This window comes from Manacus candei, unplaced genomic scaffold (assembly GCF_025592945.1).
Source record: "Manacus candei isolate 608988 ecotype Guabito, Panama unplaced genomic scaffold, ASM2559294v1 h1tg000015l, whole genome shotgun sequence".
In the NCBI taxonomy this organism is placed as follows: Eukaryota; Metazoa; Chordata; class Aves; order Passeriformes; family Pipridae; genus Manacus; species Manacus candei.
This window is the reverse complement of record NW_026138063.1, coordinates 22,853,619-22,874,964: the sequence shown is the minus strand read 5'-3', so window position 1 is coordinate 22,874,964 and position 21,346 is coordinate 22,853,619. Positions and strand designations below refer to the sequence as shown.

Here is a 21,346-nt window from a genome sequence, read left to right as displayed (position 1 = left end):
GCCTCTCTCCCCACCCCAAGTTTCATGCTCCATATTAAGAAAACCAGAGCTGAGAGGTGGCACAGGAAGGGGAAGTGGCTCATTTAGGATACTAAAGCAGAATAGGAATAAACAGAAGGTCTGAAAGTCCTGCCCTCAATCTAGTACTTTCTGGATCCTGAGACCAGAACTCAATTTACGTTCTCTGGGTGTAGGTAAACTGTGCTGCAATTTTGGATTGAAAAGATCCACAGTGTACTGATAGGAAGTTGGCTTCAGAGGAAAAGGTATTCCATGGGCTGCGCTTCTCAGTCGTATAAAACCTGTCAGGGACATGTGTTAAGTGACATGTGCCGATGGCCATGGCAGGACCAGACCAAAGACTAAAATGTGCCCAGCAGTGGACTGGAGACCAGCACTGTGCTGGCCAGGGCATTAGTTTAACTCCTTGTATCCTTTTTCTCTTGGTGTTAGAATTGCTTTAAAACCCAGCAGCTGTCAGGGCCATCTTTGTGGGCCAACATAGTAACACAGCAGGGCTTACCTGGACAACGAGCTTGTTTTCTTTACCAGGCAGAATTCGGTAGGTATAGACACAATTCCGGAACCTGGAACAGATCACAGGTGATGTGGTTACACCGTGTCCAGAAGGGAATCTCAGCATGGTACCCCTCCCCATGAGAACAGGCTTTGGGACATTCTGAGACATACTGGTGGCTTCATGCACAAGAGGTTTAAACATTTCTCTTGCTTTCCCTGGAGTCTGTGAACTAAAACAAGCTTGAAGTGTTCTTGGACACTGACACATCTGCAGATGTCACTGCAGAAAGTGGTACCAGCATCAGCTCAGAGTGAGTTATTCAACTCTCGTTCTGGCCAGAAAGAGAAAACACCAAATGGCTTTAGCTGTCAGTAGAGAGGGCAGCTCAGGAAGGAATGGAAAAGCAGAAAGCCAAAAGACACGGGGCCAAAATCAGCAGTGAACAAATAAACTGAAGGTCTAGTATGTGCATTGACTTGTATTGGAAAAAACAAATAATAGATTTCAGCTAAATCTCAGTACAAGAGCTGATTGCTAGGCACATTTTCATCCACAAGTCTTAAACAGCCTAAGTGAAAACCCATCTCGCCATCCTGGTGTGGGTGCACACTGTACATGTGCATCTGTAGATCAGCCATAAAAAACATTTTGTCCCAGCTAAATTCTATTAGATTCTTATTTAAGGGGAGATGGAAGAGCCTTTTTCCCAGTGAAGGGTCACATCAATGCACAAGAGCCCAAGTGAAGCCTGAGCAGTGTTGTAAGGTAGCAAATTTGACCTTCCTCAGCAGCTGTTTAGCTTTGTAGATCTCATCCAAGAAGTATTGACTAAAAAGATATATTTTTACTTTTCTCCCAAGTGAACAACAATCTTTTAAGTCACCTGCAAAGCACTCTGTTAAAGCATACAATATCTCTCTGAGCCAGCAAACAGTGCTGGTTTCAACACCTTCCTCTCAAAAGAAAGAACAGAATCCGCTTTTAGAGCTTCCTTGGCTGTAACAGAAACTCTGCATTACCTGTGGAATTGTCACAAAATGTGGCCTGAGGTCAGCCCCCCCACTGGGGAGATCAGGCAGATTGATAAAACATCCTAATCTCTTTTACAGTTGTATCGTGAGTCTGTTCATCATATGCCTTTCAGAATCATTCCATGCAGGAGAGAGAAGAGGTTGCCAGGATTTTAGGCAGCTTTGTACAAGGAGTCACAAAGACATTGGAAATGCAAATAAATTACTCATAGATCATAGCTGAGCTTTTCCAGGGTGTCTGGAGAATTTGGTCGTGCACACACATGAACGTGCATCTTTTGATGGCATTAATGCAAAGGACATGGAAGAATTCTAACTGCTCCCAGAGCTCATTCCACAGGCACCTGTTCATTCACACATCTGGGACAGGGCTGGCAGTCACAGACATGATCCCCAACTGCTGTGGGCAGCCACAGCACTGCTAATGTCACCAATCCCAGGGTAATCGATGCCAGATGAGGATATGCCCCAAGAAAGGGTATGGGGTTTGTTTTTATCTGTCAGTGCAGCTCTCTTACACCATTTCCTCCTGCTGATATGCAAACAGGGCTAAGCAGAACTGCTCATGCAGCTCATGAGAGACAATTTGTGTGTGTGGAGATTATGAAACTGATAAACGAACCAGCTCAATGGCTCTTGTATCACAGCAGGACCCTCGTGCTGCCTCCACAGAAAGTGCCTCATCACACAGAGCTCACCTTGTAAAGTGCTTTGGGCTGAGGACAGGTGAGATCAGTGGAAGAACAAGGAAGGAAGGGCAGTTAGGTGAGACAGGTGCAGAGAGGAGCACTTCCTGGGATCAAAAGCAGGAATCCTTTTTAGCAGTCTTCTAATTTACTGCATGTGGATGAAGAAGACTGGGACTCTTACTTCATTTTTACCCTTAGGCTTTCTCTCCTTGGCATCCTGACTGTCAAGTTGTGTGATCCCAATTACCACCACATTCCAGGTCCTCCCTAAAAACTGGGTTGAGTTCAGAATTGCTTAACCATTGTTCAGGCTGTCCATGTGGAAGGTAAATAAAACATCAGCCCCAGTTTAAACAGGTCTCCAAGTACTTTTTCGTCTCTCTGTCCTCTCAACCAAGCAGAGGAGGAAAGGGGACAAGGCTGATATTTGCTCTTTCCTCTCCTGCTGTGTGTTTTTATGTGCAGGTGATGACCTGCATATTGGGAGTGCCTGGAGATCCTACACAGGGCTGCCATGCCAGACATGGTGCTAAGTGCACCGTGAGAGAGGCAGGGGAGTTGGACATGGCATCTCACAGGCACTTAGAGGGGTCCCAAAGCTGCAGCTAGCCCTTGAGGGTCATCTCTAAAGAGTTGTTAATCCTGCAGCCATCCATGGATGAACCACCAACAGAAGATCCCCTGGAGGAATGGTACCAGTTCAGCTGCAGGGAACACTAAGCAGGCTCTTTCGGATTTCAGGATCCAGGCATTCCCCTTCAGGTGAGTTAAAGAGCCCATTTCTTGTCAATAAACTGGCAGATCACATGGTGCAGGCACAGAGAAAGGAGGAGGAAAAGGGCTTTGCTTCTTGCCTTTTATGGGGCAGTGTGACCATGGGCCAGCAGTGCAGGGGAGGAGCGTTCCCCAGCTTTCACTCCCCAAGTTAGAAGCTGCTGTTCTAAGTTTCAGAAAAAGAGGGGAGGCACTCCTAAAGGCCCTGCAAATACATATCCCTTACTTGTCTATATTTATACAAATCCTGTTTTCCTCTGTTTATTGAAGTAGCTCTTCAATAAAATCACTATTTCATTCTGTGACATTCTAATAATAAGTGTTTTGCTGTTTTTCAGTTGATCTGCCCAATAAATATAAGAGCTCTGTAGAATATGACATTTCTTTTTCAGAGGAAATTTCATGGTTTTTGTTTTCCTTATCTATACACAGTTGACACTTTCTCCCTTTCAAAATAATTCTACTTTTGTAGAAACAATTTTGCTGTCAGCTTTCAAGTCCCCTCATTCTTTGTCCCCAGCCTCTCTGTTTTTTAAACAGAAGTAACTGAATAGCCCAAACCTCAAACACCTCCCAGTCATTAACACAGCTGAAATTGATATATTCCTGAGGAAGTTTTCAGCTTCAGCAAAGCTGCCCATTTTATGGAGAAGACATTCAGAGGGAAAGACTTATTCGCCACGTTTAACTCTTTCTCTCCACAAACTAACTACAAACCAGCATAAGCTGAAGGCTTGTTAGGTTGTTTGACAACAGTTTGTGTGAAATTTCTGCCATCACTTCACACCTCAGATCCAGCTGCTCTTGCCTGGCGAGGCTGTGTGCTCCCCAGTTCTTTAATCACCACCTCAGAATGGATTTCAGAAAATAACCTTTGGCTCACGGTTCAGAAAATCCTGGTCATTATATTGTTTCTATTTCCTGATCCCATGTCTCTCAAGTCACAAAAGGCTTTCAAAATCGGCTGCATAAACATCTACAATGGAAAAATTTATGCAAATGCATGTTTAGCATTTTTTGCAGCACCTTCCCTTACTATAATCCCCACCACTGCTTGGTAAAAACATTTTGTGTACAACTAGTTACAAGTCATATCAATGGGGCCATACTAAAATTGCTCAATGGAAGCAACAGTCTGTTCTAGTAAAGTGTTCCCTGACTGGCAGCTTGGGCCCTTGGCCAGTGATGATGATTGTCTCTCCTGCCTCCTGCTTGGCCTGCCTATTTGTCTGCAACTGGCCTTCTTTCTCTGCTCCCTCCAGAAAGACAAAACTCTTCCCTGTGTTGTTACAAGCACCTGAACAGGCAGGTACAAAGGCTTTCTGCACCTTGTAAACACCCCCATGACCCAGCCACCACTGTGGCAGTCCAACACCTACGCTCACAGGGCAGTTATCCAGCCCCAGGCTCCTCTGCACATGAATCCTCTGCTGCAGAGGCAAGCAGTTAGAACAGAGTTATAAACAGCAGCACCACGTTCACCACTACAAGAAATATACTTTCAGAAGGAAAAGGAGAAACCTGTGTAATTTAATGTGGGGTAAGGATGCAATGAGTTTTATTGATCTGCTGCGCAGTGGCAGCAAAGAGGATCTGACGGGCAGAACAGGGTCCCAAGGGGGTTCTCTTGATCTCTCCTAAGCAGGGAGCAACTGTCTTATCTCTCTGTGATGCAAAGTCAAACACCTCAGATTTTACCTACTGACTTTAGTCTCCTCTGGCCCCTGCTCTCCTGCCTCCAGGAATAACACCTGCTCCTCATAAACCCAAGGCAGGAGGCCTTGCTCTCTGGTCTCCCAGAATGGGGGGGTCAGGGCTACCAGCATTTCTCTCCCTGTTTCCCACATGAAACATTTACCCCATGAGCCACATTAATGATGCAGGCAGAATCACTGCTGTGCCAGGTGTACCATGCACAGCTTCAGGAACTATTTCAGCTTTTGTTGAATGGGACACGGTACAAACAGGTGGGTCAAACACACACTGAAGGCAAGAAAAGTGCCTGGGAGGGTACCAAGCTCAGTACTGGAGTTGTTCAAGGTTGACCCAAGTTGTTAAGAGGGGCCAAAAGTTCAAGATGCTATTTTCTCTCAGAGCACAGCTGCAGTGCCTTTGATTATTCTCTCCTTTTGAATCGGGCGCAAGGGCAGCGTGAGCGGTGCAGCAGTAAGTGATACGGGTTTGTCCAGCCTGGCTCTGATCCCAACCCTTCCTTGCCCCATGGCCCAGTCAGGTGCTCTGGTGTGGGCTGCACGTTCCCCGTGGGTCCAGCGGCTGTTTGCCCACCTGGGGGGTGCAGGGGTGCCCCTGCCCAAGCGGGGTCAGCGGGTGCGGGGGCGCGGGCGGACGCCGTACTTACAGCACACAGAGCGCGTACGCCGAGGCAATGGACTCGCTGGCCCGCACAAGGAAGCTGCCATCCTTGCCTACTTTGGAGAGCAGGTCTTCGGCCCTGGAGCGAGTGATGTTGCCGTGGTACCAGCACTGATCCATCGCTGGAGCTGGAGGAAACCCGAATTCCAGTCCAGGAGCTGCCAGAGCTGCCTGTGTGTCTGTGTGTAACGATCAGCCAGCTTCAGCTCACCAGCTTCCTGTTTCAATAGTACAGAGAGGGAAAGGAAACTCAGCCACGGACAACTTCCTCAACTCAAACAGCTCAGAGAGTGAGCGTGACATGTTCCTGCAGCCCCCGCTCTCCTCTTCATGCTGCAGCTGAAGTGACTTGCAAGCCCATGCTCCCTGCCTTTCCCGCCCCCTTCATGTCAGAAAGTCCCAGCTGGGCATCTCTTCTGCTCCCTCACAGATTCAGTCCCCCAGGCTTTGGTGGCCTGCTGTCCCATTTACGAGCTCTTGTCAGACCCTGTGAGTTTTCATCTTTTTCCGTCTGTCTGTCCTACCCGCTACAGGGCTCCAAGGGCAATAAATAAATCTCTGATCAGAGACACACTGTGTATTAGGATACCTAACACTGACTGCCCTGTTCCTGCCTTGACTAGTCCTCATAGGTAGTTAGGTGTGAGGAGGGGACTTCAAAGAACTGAACAGAAAAAAATTATGACTGCAGGTTTCCATGCACAGCAGACTGAGAGGCTGATCTGCACTGGGGATTTGTGACCAAAGCTCCCTGTCAGCTACCGTGAGATGAATTCAAAGATCTTTCCTACTCTAAATCCCCAAAGGTGGGATGGAGCAAAGCTGTGTCTGGCAACCTGCGTCAGAGAGGGAAGAACTGGAGTTTTCACTTCCCTTTTCTTGGTGTGTACATCTGTCCCTCAGCTGTGCTGGGTGGCTGCTCAGTGCTGCATCTCCAAGGCACAGCACAGGGGACACGTTTGCAGCAAGCCAGGACATTGCTACAGGGGCACTGCCTGTGAGGGAAAATTGGTTGCTTTGTCTGTTCCTCCAACCACTCTGCCTTGGAAGGCAGCATTTCTGCACATCCACATTTGAGCTATACCTAAAAGCAGCAACTGAGCTCAGACTCTGACTTGCAAGTTCCCAGGTAAGACATAGATCCTGCTAACCCTATGCAAACCTTGCTTTACAGAGCCAGGAGAAGTACTGGAACCACAGTACCTGGATCATGGACATAGCATGGACAGCAAGGCAGGAGAGAACAGACTGTCACTGCATAGGGAGAGGCTAGAATTTGTGGGTATGGAGAGAGAGTGAACAGGCACAACCCAGCATTCATTCCTGCAGGCCTTCCTGGTGCTTTCAGTTCTCCAGACACCTGCCCTGCAGTGTCCAGCTTAACCTCTGCCTCTGAGATGAGGCTGAGGGCACCAGCAGCTCAGAGCTGTGTGGCCAGAACAGCGCCCTGCTAAACGAGCAGAACTGCACCCTGCAGGGCTTCCTGACCACGCCGAGCAAGCACTGTCTGCAGACCAAAATTAGCTCAGCTGGACCCGACCTTCAGCTTAGCCCAGATCCGCACAGGGCTCCAGGAGACAAACTGCCATGGATTCAGGAGCCTAAATGCAGTCACATGCTGATTGCCATGAAGTGGCTGTGCATGGGCAGTGGCTGTAAGCTACAGAGGGGTTACAAACCCTGCTCTCCCCACCGGGAGGAGTGTCTGCACATGGTAAAGGAACCGTGCAGCTCCTCCTCCCTGCCTGCCCACAGACCACTGCTAACCTCACCTGCACCAACTGCCTGGGATTTCTGGCACCTCCAGTAGCTTCTCTGGAGTACAGCTGCAGCAGGAGGCAGAACAGCTCTGAATGTTAAACCACTGCTTGGCCTCACAGTGCTCTCCATGCAATGGACACATATCTGGATGCAGAGTGGACAGAGCTGCTGATCACCCCAGGAGTTCTGCCGGAATGAAACTGTGTTTGGAAAGCTTCTCCTGATCTTCTGCAAGCTAAACAAGGTAGCAGGTACAACTCCTGGTTAGACATCTAATTAGCTGTTAGACAGACTACTTAGGTGTATACTTAATTCCTATCCACCCCTCCACCAGTTTCAGTTTTTAGCTGTTATTTCTTCAAATCCCTTATCCAGCCACACACAATTCCTTTACTTTGAGACATAAACAAGGCGAAGGGATCCAAATACATGTGATGATTGTGGCAATTGGATGTGCAGGCTGGTTTCTGTGAGTATTTCTTAGTTGTAAAAGAAAGCACAATACAGCTCCAGCTGCTCAAAAGGTGAATCCCAATCCCCTAACATAAACAGCTCTGTGGTCCCTAATGGCTCGTTAGCTTGAAATAATACCCCATCTCTCAGACACTGCAATAAACTGGTTTTGCTACAGATGTAGTAGTATTGTACCAGCTGGCTGTCAACTCACCAGCCTGTCCAGAACCAGTAAATAAATACTGTCATCATTCAAGATGTCACACAACCCCCCACGTGTAGCCAGACTGTCCACTCTGCATCATCATGGGAGCTGCCAGGCATGACCAGATAAAAACTTCTTAAACATGCATTTCCATGTCATGAAACAAAAGTATTCCATAGTACCTGATGAGGAGGTTAAATCTATAGGACAGCAGGTAGCTTTGCTGAGGTCTAAATATACCAGTACCTCATTAGGCATCAGTGACAGGCTATTGGCCACAAAGGTGCATTTAGGCTCTGGCCTACATCTGAAGAGCACATGAGTAATACCCACAAAGTACTGGCTACCTGAGCCACTCTGCTACGCCAGCCCAGCACGTTACTGACCTGCTGCTTGGGAAGGGCTTGGCAAATTACAGGTAATCTGTGAAGGTCATGAGATCTCATTACTCTCTTGGTACCTGCAGCCTCCAGGTGCCCTGAAACAAATTCAGACAGTGAGAAAAATCAGGGCCCCTTCTCCCACCACCCCTGAAAGCTGCCAGCAGTAAAAGTACAGGGTAGGGGCACTGAGCAAACAGGGACCTGCAGACCTGAGCAGTGACAGTGCCAAGGATCCTATGGCATTTGCTAGTGTTTCTCCAAGGGGATGTGTTCTGAGAGCTCTCTGGAAAGCAGGTGTTATTCTGCACCAATAGAGCAAACAAACACATTTTCCTTGCAGCCATTCCACACGTGCACACACACAGGATACAGCACCCAGCAAACAAGCACAGACTGGTTCATAAAGCAGAATTTTGTCCAGAGGCATAGGTAACACTTTCCTAGCTCCACCTGCTCTGACATGTCTCCCTTGGTACCCATTCACTTCTGGTGGGTCCCTTGTCTACTCTCTGTATAAAACCTCCTTTCAAACCACACCAGAGCGTCAGAAATAGTGTCTCTCTAACCAAAACTAGAATAGTTTCCTTCAGAAATCTGCTGAAAATCTGCCTATGTTGGAAAGCCTTCCAGTTTGAGTGTTCTCATGCTGCTCTGGGCTTGGTCAGGTCCCCTCCCTCTGACACAGGTGCTTTTTTACTGGAAGGGGGGCAATGTTATTTGTTTGACATACTGCCTCATATGCCAGTAAGACTCTGTAATAAAAAGACATGGGGTTGCCAGCGACAGAAGCAGTAGCTGCATGGATCATACTTGTGTTAGAAAGACCAGCAAGCATTTCCCCTCCTGACTCTAAATTGGGAGCTCCCTCTGCAGACCTGTCCTGATCCTGCAGTTCCAATAGAGGTAAAATGCCATTTCGGCCACTTGTCCTGTCCCCAGACGTGGAAGGGTCCTGGTGTCCTCCATGACCCCTACTGCCACTATCCAGGGAGAGGGAGCAACTAGAGCACACAAGGCTCTGGTTTTCTTACAGAGAAACTGCAGCTTGTCAGTGCAGTGTAAGCAAAAGGGCGAGTAAGCAAGGACATGACATGGGAAGTAAGAAGAAGGTTCAGTTTGACAGAAGTCCCTGGGGTGCCTGGGAACCCAGCAAGGCAACTCCAAACGAACTGCAGAAGTGGGCAAGGAATATCCCCAGAGCAAGACATCCCACAGCCTTGCTGAAATAAGGAGCCAGCAAGCCCTGAAAGTTAGAGGTGCCACATTCCTACACCGTCTGCGAGAAGCAGTACTCCCAAGCAGAGCCAAAGCAGTGTCCTGAAGAAGGTGACACCAGATATTGGGCAGTAAGCCCAGTGCCCTCTCTAGAACTTTCTCCACAACTTACTAAATACCACTCAGCATAAAACTGCTGCCATCTGTTCCCAGGCAGTCCCTGGGAACACTGTCAGCAGTGCTACATTGATCCAGTCTATCGGAGACCTCAAGGCGAGAAGCCCCATACAAAGGTCACACTTGGTTTGGGCACGGGATGTGTAAAAAGGGAAAGCCAAAGGGAAAGGCAAAAAGGGGGAACAGACAACAGAAAACGAACCCAAACACGTTAAGTTTTGTTACATTTAATAGACTTCATAATCTACAGACGCCGCAAGCCAACGCCAAACTAAGTGTGCAGCAGGAGTACAAAAAACCTCCTGCTCAAAGATGAGAAGTGATAGTGAAAAGTATCAGCAAAGGTGGTGTTTGGAGGGATGCTGGTGGAAAGGCTTGAGACTCAGAGCTCTGAGGGAAAGGCTTGCTTCAAGGTGAACATGACAAAGATCATCTCTTCGCACTGCCGGCGGGTCCCATATTCAAAGAGGCAGGAGAACAAGGGTGAGCCATCGGGTCCAACACCCATGTACTGCAGATCCGAATAAGCACACAGGCCCCTGAAGAGGATGCTAGGTTTTGTCCAGTGTGCTGGATTTAAAGGGCTTTTGTTGAGGTAAATTCCTAAATCTTTCCGACCCTTTGGGTCTGTAGGGTGAGCATAGAGTAACCAACTGTCTTGGCACCTGGCATCAGGGGGAGGTGGAAAGGCAGTAACACTTCCATGGCATCCAAAGGGAGGTTCCACTAGCATTTCAACCCGCTGCCCTCCCTCGAAGTCCAGCCCATGGTTGTAGCTGATGGCCTGGATTCGGGCTCCCCTGGTGCTCCTCGCGTTGCAGTACAGGACCCTCCTGCCACAGGTGTGCACCTCCGCTACCTGGCACTCCACCGCGCTCTCCTCGCCCACGAAGTTGCCCAGCTCCCACGTTGTGCCGTGGTCAGAGCTGATGAAGCAGAAGGCATGAGGGGTGGGGTGCTGCTTAGGGTCCAAGATACGATAGGCATAGGCGGGAATCACCAGGCTCCGGGCCTCGTTGAGCAACTGTAATCCGTGACCCGGCCCCACCGCAAACGTGGCCCAGTTCTTGTACTCGGTCCTGATGGTGCCGTCGGTGACATCCTGGGCAGCGCTCCAGGTGCGCCCTTGGTCCATGCTGGTGACGTAGCAGAGGCGTACCAGGTTAATCTTTGTCCTGAGCTGATGCTGCTCGGAGATCTTTCCTGGGACAGCTATGAAGAACAGGATCAGCTTCCCGGAGACCTCATCGTAAACCGGGCAGGGGTTCATAGATCGGTGGTCTTTCAGCTGTGCAGTGAAAAGGGTCTCCATGTTATTCCACTGCCAGGGCCCACGTGAAGGGAGACAAGAACGAAACACACCATTACAAACAGATCCAAGTTAGAGTGCAAGGATGCCTGGACAAAAGTTACAGAAAAGCATGGGAAGAACAGAAGAGAAGCAGGTTAGTGGATAGAGCAAGAAATGGGAAAACAATAATCTGGCATCACCAAAGGTAAGTGAAAATTCTTTGGATGACACAAAGCACATGCACATCACCAAGCAGGTGGGTTATGTCCCTTTTAATTACTACTCCCCGAGGAGCTGACAGCTCCATACCTCAATGCAGCTGGTGACTGATGACACAGTCTGGAAAGCTACAGGAGCTGAATTGTCAGAAATTCTCACAAATACATATTTGGCACAGACGTGCCCAGTGGTCAAAGTGTGCTGGTACAGACACTGTGCTGTGTCAGTGCTTCTTAAGAGGCCACAGAGGTACCCGAGCCCTTTGCAAGTATCCTGGATGCTGACAAATTCCTTTCCATTCGAACTCCTATTCCTCCACTGTGATCCATGTGTGAATGGGCATCCCAGCCTACACTGAGGACCCTTGCTGGGCTGATTGGATGGCTTTCCATGCTCTGGTATGGAGATTTGGGCCCTGAGCTGTCCGATTCAGAAAAGAGCAGGTATAACTACCCTGCAAGCCCTCTCTTTCTTTAAATGAATAGCACCTAACACAATCACATTTCTAACACTAACATTGCTATTAGAAAATTATGCCTAAATAGTGTTATTGGCTTTGTAAAAGAAGCAGTGGTTTCCAGTAAGATTATACTAATTCGCTTTTCTGCCCTGAGTTGCTGATTCCCCTTTTTGATCATGTTTTCTCTTTGTCTATTCAGCCTATATTAACTTTTCTTGAATATTTAATATTTCCATTTTAAGAAAATCTAACATGTGAACACAAATGACTAAGTTTATGACCAACTGAGCCCTACTTAACTGAATTACAAAGAGTTACACAAGATGCAACCTGAATGGTCTGATACTGCAGATGTGCTCAGAGGCTGCTTCTGCAAGGCAGAATCCAGCTCTTAGGAGTGTACAATCAAAGACAACTAATGAAGGTTTGGAACACAAAAATATAATTACTTTTTTTCCTCCCAACACATTTATGCCTTTGCAAATGCAAACAAATTACTATAAATAGAATATCCACCACCCCCAGCCACCCAGCAGGATAACTGTTAATAATAACTGGTAGGTTAATAAAGTAGCCAATTCCCTGGCACCAACACACCAGACAACGCTCTTTTGCGTGGGGAGACTTGCTGTTCTCAATTGTTTTTTAAACCAGAAATTAGTATTAGGATGATGAATTAAAAACAAAAAAAAATAGCAACTGATGGCTAATTTACTTCTCCTTGTCCTTGTGCCACTCCCCATTTCTGCCTCTCCTCCACATCTTGGCTGCCACAACAGGACTTCTGTCTCCTCTCTCTGTCTGCATCCCCATCCCCATCCCCAGTGATGGGCCCAAAGCCTCTCCTGGAGTATCTGTTGTACCTACCCCCTGTTAGTCCCCCCACCAGCTGCCTGGTCACAGGATTGAATCCCAGCAGTTTTAGCATCACGTGCATTATTTAGTGGCAGATTTGTCTCCTGTAACTGGGGAGGAGAAGCTGCCCTGTCCCTCCAGCAAGAGGGTAAATCCACTGAAGCGCTGTGGAGCCACGTGAGCAGCACAGGCGGGCAGTGCCCCCGCTCCCTCCCCACACTGGTACCTGGACGTGGTGCGTGCTGGGGTCATACACGCCCCTGCGCATCGCTATGAGCTTGGCGTGTTCATCCACCACATCCTCCCGCTCCTCGGCAAACGCCAGGATCATGCTGAACCGGGGCAGGTAGAGCAGGGCTGGAATGCGATAGCTCCAGGTTCCGTTCCGGAACAACGTCTCTTGCTCCAAGACAGGGAATGAAGCCATTGTGCTGGAGGGAAGACAAAGCACATTGCATTTTGTCCCAGCAAAATGTGATGGGGCGCTGCTTTTTGCTCTCCTTGCTCAGTGGGGCCTGTCCTGCACTGAAACAATTTCTGCTACTTTCAGCTCTGTCTTTTTCTTCTGCTTTTCCAAAGAGAACCTGTATGGAGCAGAGTAGCTGGAACTGAGGCCAGACTTACCCCAGGAGCAGCCTGGTTGATATGGCTGGAGTGTTGCAAGGCAAGTGCACTAAATACAGTTAATAAAAAAGCTGTGCTTTGTTTTGTCTTTTTAATTAAATTCACAGGCCAGGACTTTTGCGGGTTTACTCTGTAATTCAGAAGGACTGTTGATAATAAGACATTGTAGTACTTGCCCTCAGAAGACCATTAACGTCTCTGGTGATGGTGTATCCAAAACCTGGCACAGAACTTCTGCTTTGCTAAATATGAGTTTAAAATTTCATATAAATGACACACTGAGGCAATCCCTGACCTCAGCTGTGCCCCAGCTGGGGGATGACAAGCACTGAGCACGAATAAAGAAAGGAAGAGAACTTCCCTCCTTCTGTAAGATTAAAGAACAGTCTGAATGGTGTCCCATAGCTTTGGGTGGCACTTCTGACCAGGTGAAAACCTTGTCCTCTTTACAGTGACTTAAAAGCAACGTTATGAAGGAAAGCAAACATGAGGGAGAATTTAAGGAAGCTGCCTCTGTGTACCTGGTCTGTGCTATGCCCCACACAGTTTCTGTTCCTCTCCCAAGACCCACTCAGCCCACTGTCCTCTTGCACTGAGCTCCTCCTGTGAGCCAACCTACCCTGGTAAAAACCCGGTGGGCTTGAGGGAATTATCTCTGAACGGGTGGGGGCAAAAATAAGAAAAAAAAAAAAAGAAAAAGAGAGAAGGAAAATACATGTCTCTGACATGATACACCAGAAACTGAAGGCTTGGATATCCCTTGCTCAGCAGGGAAGGGGAGAAGAAAAAAAAAGAAAAATAAATATTAAAAAAAATCAAGCCTTAGATCTCTGACGCATCGAGTGGGTAGGATGGCAGGGAGAAGATGACAATACACTATGAGTAAGAAATTCAAATGCCTCCTACCTCAGCTGAGGCAAGACTTGCTGCACTCTTCATTGAGGATTCTCCTATTTATCCAAGTCTTGGAAAGTGCTATAGTAGCTATTGGACATGGATCAGATCCTCGTGTTTTTGAAGGCTCCCTTGACAATTCAGGACCAGCTGTGGAGGCAGCTGCAGAGTGCATGTACCTACCTGGAGAATAGTTTGCACTCTTCCATGTTTAAGAGGAAAGCTTGTATTAGCCAGTGTAACTAACCTTGACTAGGTCCACAGTTTGTTTAAATTGTTTTGTTTTGCAGTGCTGATTCCTGAGTTAGGACAGCACAGATAGGCTGAGTTCATCCTCCTCAGACAGCACCATCACATTACACTCTCTCCAGATCCATAGCCAGACAGGGAGTGTTTCCTTGCTTTCACCTTGCAGCTGCTATAAATACCAGTGAGATCTGTGAACTCACAGCGTTGCTCAGAAGGGTCTGAACTGCACTGTTTGAGCTAAAGTGACCTGTACAGACTCCAGCCCCACAGCCCCACTGCCACTCAGATCCAAAGCCACTGCAGAGGGAAGTCCATCTCCCAGGAGCAGCTGCTCCCTCCTCACTGTCACCAACTGTCACCTCACCTCTGCTGTACTAAATGTTTCCAGAACTGGATCCCAGCTATCCAGGCAGTAACATGAAGGAAGCAGGAAGACCTTCCTAGAACAAATAGCTGTGCTGTTCACTACTTCCCAGGATGGCTGTGGCTATTTATACAGCCCACAGCCGTGGCTGTGTGCTCATGGCTCCTGAAACAGAACTCACCAGCGTGCTTCCAGACTATTTAAAGGGAGATTATTTAAAGGGAATTAGTCAGCCTGTCTAGTGCAGCACAGGTTCCCTGGCGTTCCTGCTCATGGTACTGCAGTCTGCTGTTCTGATACTGCAGTCCTGCTTCAGGGCAGAGCAAGAGGGAAGGAAAAGAACCAAGAAAAGATATAAAGGAGAGGTAGAAAGAGAAAGAGAGATCTGGGTCATGAAGCCCTTGATGGAAATCCAGACCAGTGCCACAGGAGGCCGTGCTGCACCTGAGTCCCTCCCACGTGAGCCTGTCACCTGCAGACACCTCTGCCCACACTCTCAGCCCTCCATGACACAGTCAGTGTGAGTGTCACAACACTCTTCCCCTTATTGCCAAAAGGGGATTGAGGAACTCACTGAACTGGGAATAGCTGCCATAGAAACAAGCCTGAGGCTCCTGGACACAGCACCCGCAACTATAACCAAGGAAAATACTGGAACCAAGTGGCTTCTCCATCTATCTAGAGACTAAAGAGAGGTATGTGTGAGTGTGTGTATATACACACACATACACACACTTGTATATGTGCTCCCTACACACAGTGTGGCCCTTATGGCTGGATGCATGTATATACACACTGTGTATCCATCTGCAGAGAAACTCTTCCATCCTTTTTTAAACACAGTTAAAGTCAGTATTCAGCTTCTTCTGCCTTCTGCCTCGTGGATCCTCAAGCAGAGATTGAGTCATAACAGTTTGAGTTTCACACAGAATCCAAAATGCAGGATCTTTAAATAAACTTAAAGTTCTTAATATTTATATATTAAAGAAAAAAATAGCACTGGCTTTAGTTACTTCTCCAGCCAACTGAAAGGAATTGATTTTTCTCTTGACCTCTACCCATTTTCAAAGGCAAACCCACTAACTAGACCCTCCTGAATAAAAGAGAAGTAAAATGGGCAAATCGTTGACAGGACAGCCACAGGAAGAATGTTCCTAAGTTCATCCTCCAGCACTGCAGGAATTCAAATCAGACACACCAGTCCCTCCAAGGCTAAATTGCCAGAGGATGCACATGTCCATGATGCTACTCTGCTCCTAAACCCTACTGAAATAGCACTGCCTGGCCTGCAAGGAAGAAGAGAGTATTGCAGGCAGCACGACCCAAGGACAATGGCAAAGTTTGTAGATCACAGCAGTATCTTTTGAAATACCAAGAGCTATAATTAGGTAAAAAAAAAAAAAAAAGATAAACTTCTGGAACACAAAGGCCTGAAACACAAGCAGGAGACTGGAGAGCTGTACACAAGAAGACAAAAATTGCTCAGATCTCCATGAACTCAATGACCCTGGAGAGAAGAGTTAGCTGTACTTTTTTGAGGTAAAAGAGTGAGAAAGGTAAGTTTTTCCTAGGAGAAAAGAACATAGCTCCTCACCTCTTCCCAGATGAGAGAGGTGCTGGTGAGGAGAAGGGAAATTAATCTTGTAGCCATTAAGCCAATATTCCCTTCGTCATTTTGGTATTTACTGGAGTGTTTAATTCATTTCCCAGGCTTATCCCTGCCAAGTGTCCGGTTCAGGGAGAATGATGTTTACCTGCAATTCCTCTCCAAGGCACAAGGGAAGCTGCTGCACCGAGATCCAGTACCTCACCTCCGGGCAGGACCAGGCAGACAGGGAAGGATGAGCACAGTGCAAACACTAAGAGAAGGGGGAGTTAAACCGGAGGAAGCCATTACTCATAGTTTGCAAGTTACACAGCTGTAATGATTTCCAAAGCAGAGACTGTTTCCAGCACACCAGAAGAGTCAAAAAAAATAACAGTTGTCAACAAATGAATCTGTGCTGGATCTCATGCCTGGAAGGAGCCCAAGTGGCAGTAAGGGATAGGTGCTGGCAGACTCCAGGAGAGGGTACTTGTTCCTTCCTCATGTCCTTCAGGGCAGCTCACATGGACTTGTCTATAGAGCAGGATGAGCCCTTGCATGTTTATTTGCTTTAGTGACTAAAAATGATAACATTTCCACTGGCCTCAGCTTCTGTATAGACCTGTTCTTAACATGTTCAGATCCAAGCTGAAATGACAGCGTGTCTTTAAAAACAAACCAGCAGAGATGAGGTAATAAGCTGAACTCTATCCCTTGGTCTCCATCAGAGAGCTCTACACTCTGTACAGCAGGCAGCTTGTTCTTGAATGATTTTAGATAGGTCCCAAAAAAACAGACAACCCATTCAGGGAGGGGTTGGGGGGAAAAACACAAAAAAAAAACCCCAGGCAGAGCCAAATACAAAACCCAACTAAAACTCTGCTTTGCAAGGTAAGCATAAGAATCCAAGATAAGTTGTTCTGTACTCAACATCAGTCCTGGATTTACAGTGTTTTCCAAATGTGTAAAGCATTTCAACTAATGCTGAAACACATTCTCTGTTTCACTTAAAGGAAAATAAGGCATTTCCACTGGGATATTGCACAGAGGGCTCCCAGGAGTAGCCATGTTCCAGTTGTATAGGACTAAGAAACAGAAGACCCGGTTTGCTTCTCGAATCCTTGCTGCACAGGGTATTCCTGTGTGGAAGCCCTTCCTCCTTGCTGAACAGCCTGACTGTGCCTGTTTCTGCCACAGCCCAGCACTGGAGTGCTCCATCCCCAGCCTGCTTGTGCCCTTAGACCAGATCCCACACTAAATCTAGGCTATAGAAATTCATAACAAGCAGGCAACACACATTTATTTAGTCCAATAAATCACCCTCAATGTAAAGTCAGAAAGACCTTATCAGTGAAACTGTCAAACAATAAACCTTAAACAAACTAAACCATTCAGAATTCAAAACTGAAAAAGACACAAAACTGGAATTACATTAATCCAGCAGCCAATTGGATTAAACTTTTTAACCACACTAGAAACAGAAAGTTTCTCTTGTGGTAAAAACTTCATACCACATTTACATGGGGATTTTCAGGCTCCCCACTACATGGTTTCCTAACCAATCAACCAAGTTCTGTTTTCAAACTGCTGTGGCTCAGGCTGGCAGTAGCTCCTGTGCCCTAGAGTGGAGGTTTTCTTAGCAATAGGGAGGAATTACATGAAGCAGTAGTATTTTTCTTAAAATATGTTTCGTGGAGGAATACACAAATTGCACTCCTACTTGAACCTCCAAAATGTTGTATTTACCTTTTTCGTTTCTAGCAATGTCCCTGTTATGAAAAACTTTGTTTGTTTGTTTGTTTGTTTTTAAAAGAAAAGAAAAAAAGAAAAATAAATACCTTTTTCACTCTGTGTCTCCTGGAAGTCACGTCAAAAGGAAATAAAAACAAACCACCAGAACCAAAAAGCACTCCTATTGGAGTAGATAAAAGGGAGGCTCACCACGCTCTTACCAACTATCTCCAGCCTGCAAAATTATTTATGTTGGCAGCAATGTCAGCTGTCTTGGATCCCCAAGAAAACCAGGAGCTGGCATGTATACACAAGCTGACATTTAAATAGCAAACCTGCTTTGCATATAAGGGGTGGCTCCATGTGAGCTGGACAAACAATAGGGAAAGACTTTTACATTATCATAGTAATTAAGCAGCATATTTCTACCTGCACGGGTTGACAGCGCTGTGGAGCAGCTGCTGTTCCAAATGGTTGTACAGTTCCTGTGCTGTCTTATTTCTTGGACCTCTTCTGCCCTGGGGCTGAGGACAGGAAAGTCCCTCTGGTCCCAGTGCTTCCTCTCAGAGTGATCCTGACCTCTGGGAAAGTTTGCCAAAAGACCTCACAAAAGTGTTATAACCAGGAGGTGACAGTGCTGTGATAATCCAGCATTCCTCTCCTGGCTCCCCACACCTCCAATCCACCAGCACGTTCTTCCTGGATAAGAAATGGGTTAACACAGGGGAGCCCAGGCAGGGATACAGGAATGACATGCCGGTGCAGGCAGGTGCAGCTCCCAGAGCCTCTGTGGAGGTGTTCCAAGACCAAACTATCACAGTAGCTGCAGGCAATGAGCTATGGGGAAGGGTCAGGCTGAGGAACAAAGGGTAGAGCACAGCCTGGGGTCACAGCTGAGGAAGAGGAAGAGGCAGCACCCCTTCTCCCATTTATGCCCTGCCTGGCCTAGAGCCTCTCAGCCTGCACCTGCAGCTGCTGGGAGTACTCAAGCAAATGATTTCACCACTACATGTGCTACTGCTGTCAGAAAGGACCTTTCCTAGCTGCATCCCCTGCTTTCTCCTCTTCTCTGCTGTTTCCATTGCTGCCATTAATACTTCTCGTCTTGGAAGTGATCTGAAAAAATGAAAATAACAATCCTGCAAACAGATCTTGCTAGTAATGACAGAAGGGGAAGGAAATCTCTTCAACTGATGGCAGCTGTGGCTGATCTGTGCAAGCCAAAGAGGGAGTTGCAAAGGTGTGGATTTACAACCAATCTGACTACCTTAATTAATGTAATGCTTCTGTATTGCTCTCCTTCCTCTCTCTTGAGCAACCTTGTATCCCTTCTTGTGACAGCACGGATGCTCATCTTACCCTGGCAAGCCATCAGAAGATGTCAGTCTGGCAGAACACTAATCCATAAAGAAAAAAGTGAACAGTTTCTGCTAGGTCATTGTCCTGGACTGCGTCAGCAAGAGTCAAACAAGCAGCAGAATCTGCAGTAGGAGCAGGAGCTCAAAGCTGTTGACAGGAGGAGCAGACTCACCTCCCAGACTGGCACTTAGCCATCGGGGCTAATTAGCTGCATGGTAAAACCACACCCCGTGTTTATGAACCTTGTCTAACTGGGCAAGTGAAGTACTGCCTAACTGGGGCACACTAGAGAAGCCCGAAGGCATTTGTATCTCAATGCTTTACCTGGAATCAAGCAACAATCAATGTGAGGAAAAGTCCCTCCAGAGACAATGCTATTGATATCCACCAGATATTAACTTTCAACAGTGACTCCTGGAGAAAATCCAAAGCAGAAGCAATTCATGAAGGAGGCTTCTAAGGTGTGGTTTGCCAGAATGCCAGACATGAGCTATTGCTTTATGGATTTCTTCACCTTTTTTCCTCTCCCTGGCTAGCAGCAGTGTTACTCGGGTGATTTTCTGAGTCAGACACTTGGCTGCTGCAGCCAGACAGCCCATAAATACTCATTTGTTTAACAGAAATCACCTTGTCCAGCTGCAGCTTAAAACTGATTGTCCATCTCTTCTGAGTGGAAGTCCCAGATGTGCTTGCTGTGGTGGCAGTGGTTTCATGGGCTATGGTGGCAGCACACACATGGCAGAGTGGCTGTGCCTCAGGCCACCTCTCATCTCCCTTTATCATCTCCCTTTCCAAGTAGGACTCTACACATTCCTCTACAGCCAACTGGGGTGCTCTGCCTTCAGCCCATTCCTCAGGACAGGTATCAGATGGGGCTGTGCAGAGGCTCAAACTACTCCCAAAACAAAGAATGTGTTGCTTAGTCCTCCAGGGAGGTTAAACTGGGTGAACCCCAGTGCCTGTGCAGGGCAAACCCACAGTCAACATGGGCAGCCTGTGCTGCCTCCCTGCACAGTCAGCACCAAGCACTGCCAGCATCCAGGCTCCAGCACTGCTCTTCAGCCCATACCACAGTTCTTTAGCTGCAAAACCCATCCTTGCTGATAAAAGTGCTTTTTCCAAACATGTTGTGTGCTGCAACTATTCTACAAACCTGTTCCTTATTAAGTATCAAAAGTGGATGTCCCTCTGTAGATGTGCACAGCTTGATTCTCCTTCTTTCCTTTCAGTGTCACCAGTGAAGTTTAAAACAGGTTTCAGTCTGAGGAGGATCAAGCTCTTCACTTCTATTGTTCCACGCTTACTTCATTGCCCTTATCTGATTGTTGTAATGAAAACGTTTTTAAAAAGGTTAAAAAATGCAAATGGGGTGTGTGGGTGCATTAATAAGAGGATATAAAAATAATGCAGAATATAATATAATGACAGAATTCTGAACAATGGAGCATTTGAAGTTGGAGGACCACATTCACTTTTGGGTGCCACCTCTTAGGAAAGATACAGCAATAGCTGCAAATGGAGGCTGAGGAAAGGAATTCAGAAGCTAATGCTTCTGAGTGTATGTGAAAAGTAATTAGGAGGAAAACAAGAGTTGGTATTTAGTGAGTGACACATAGTCCATTGAAAATTATCACAGTGTATTTCCCTTGCAAAATGTTAAACCTGTGCCCATTGACTCCTGGCACCATTAAAAGGCAAGGCTGGCCCAGGTAATTCAGGATTCTTTCTCTGCAGTGCAGTGTGGCTGCTGTCCTGGGGATGCTGGTTAACAACCCAGGAGGTCTGTGGGGTCACACCATGCGAGGCACCAATCACACCAGGTTGCACATTGCAGTCCAAACACCGTGGGCTGCTTTCCAGGTGCTGGGGAATAGGGTGCAGGAGATAAATCCTATAGACCTGAACTCTGACTGAAAGTCTGCTCTGTCAGGGGAGGGGAAAAAAGCAAACAAGGAAAAGCCAGAGTAATAATAATTATGAATATAACGGACAGATGCTAATGGCAGAGCTCTTTGGGAAACAGGGTTCACTGAATGAGGAAACATTCACTGCTTTCTTTTAGTGCCAATTCTAGATAAGGAAAAGAGCCTCTGAGCACATCTGAGACCAGCACCTCGCTATCCTTATCAACTGT

At 47.1% G+C, this 21,346-nt stretch overlaps 2 protein-coding genes across 4 annotated transcripts in view; both read right to left on the bottom strand.

Moving 5' to 3' along the window:
* Positions 1-21,346, bottom strand: part of INPP5D (inositol polyphosphate-5-phosphatase D) — an 86,386-nt gene that overhangs the window by 44,955 nt on the left and 20,085 nt on the right. The window contains exons 1-3 of one of the 2 annotated variants that reach the window (XM_051782371.1): positions 8,193-8,281; positions 5,374-5,605; positions 524-587 (exon numbers count right to left, since the gene is read on the bottom strand). In XM_051782371.1, the coding sequence (XP_051638331.1) occupies positions 524-587; positions 5,374-5,507 (198 nt within the window). In that variant the 5' untranslated portion in view covers positions 5,508-5,605; positions 8,193-8,281. Of the gene's footprint in view, positions 1-523; positions 588-5,373; positions 5,606-8,192; positions 8,282-21,346 lie in introns of those variants that run through there. The other variant, XM_051782370.1, reaches the window with a different exon arrangement.
* NEU2 (neuraminidase 2) overlaps positions 9,680-21,346 on the bottom strand; it is a 31,778-nt gene continuing 20,111 nt past the window's right edge. Inside the window, exons 1-3 of one of the 2 annotated variants that reach the window (XM_051782469.1) lie at positions 16,292-16,644; positions 12,633-12,837; positions 9,680-10,902 (exon numbers count right to left, since the gene is read on the bottom strand). In XM_051782469.1, coding sequence (XP_051638429.1) covers positions 9,964-10,902; positions 12,633-12,833 — 1,140 coding nt within the window. In that variant the 5' untranslated portion in view covers positions 12,834-12,837; positions 16,292-16,644 and the 3' untranslated portion in view covers positions 9,680-9,963. Of the gene's footprint in view, positions 10,903-12,632; positions 12,838-16,291; positions 16,645-21,346 lie in introns of those variants that run through there. The other variant, XM_051782468.1, reaches the window with a different exon arrangement.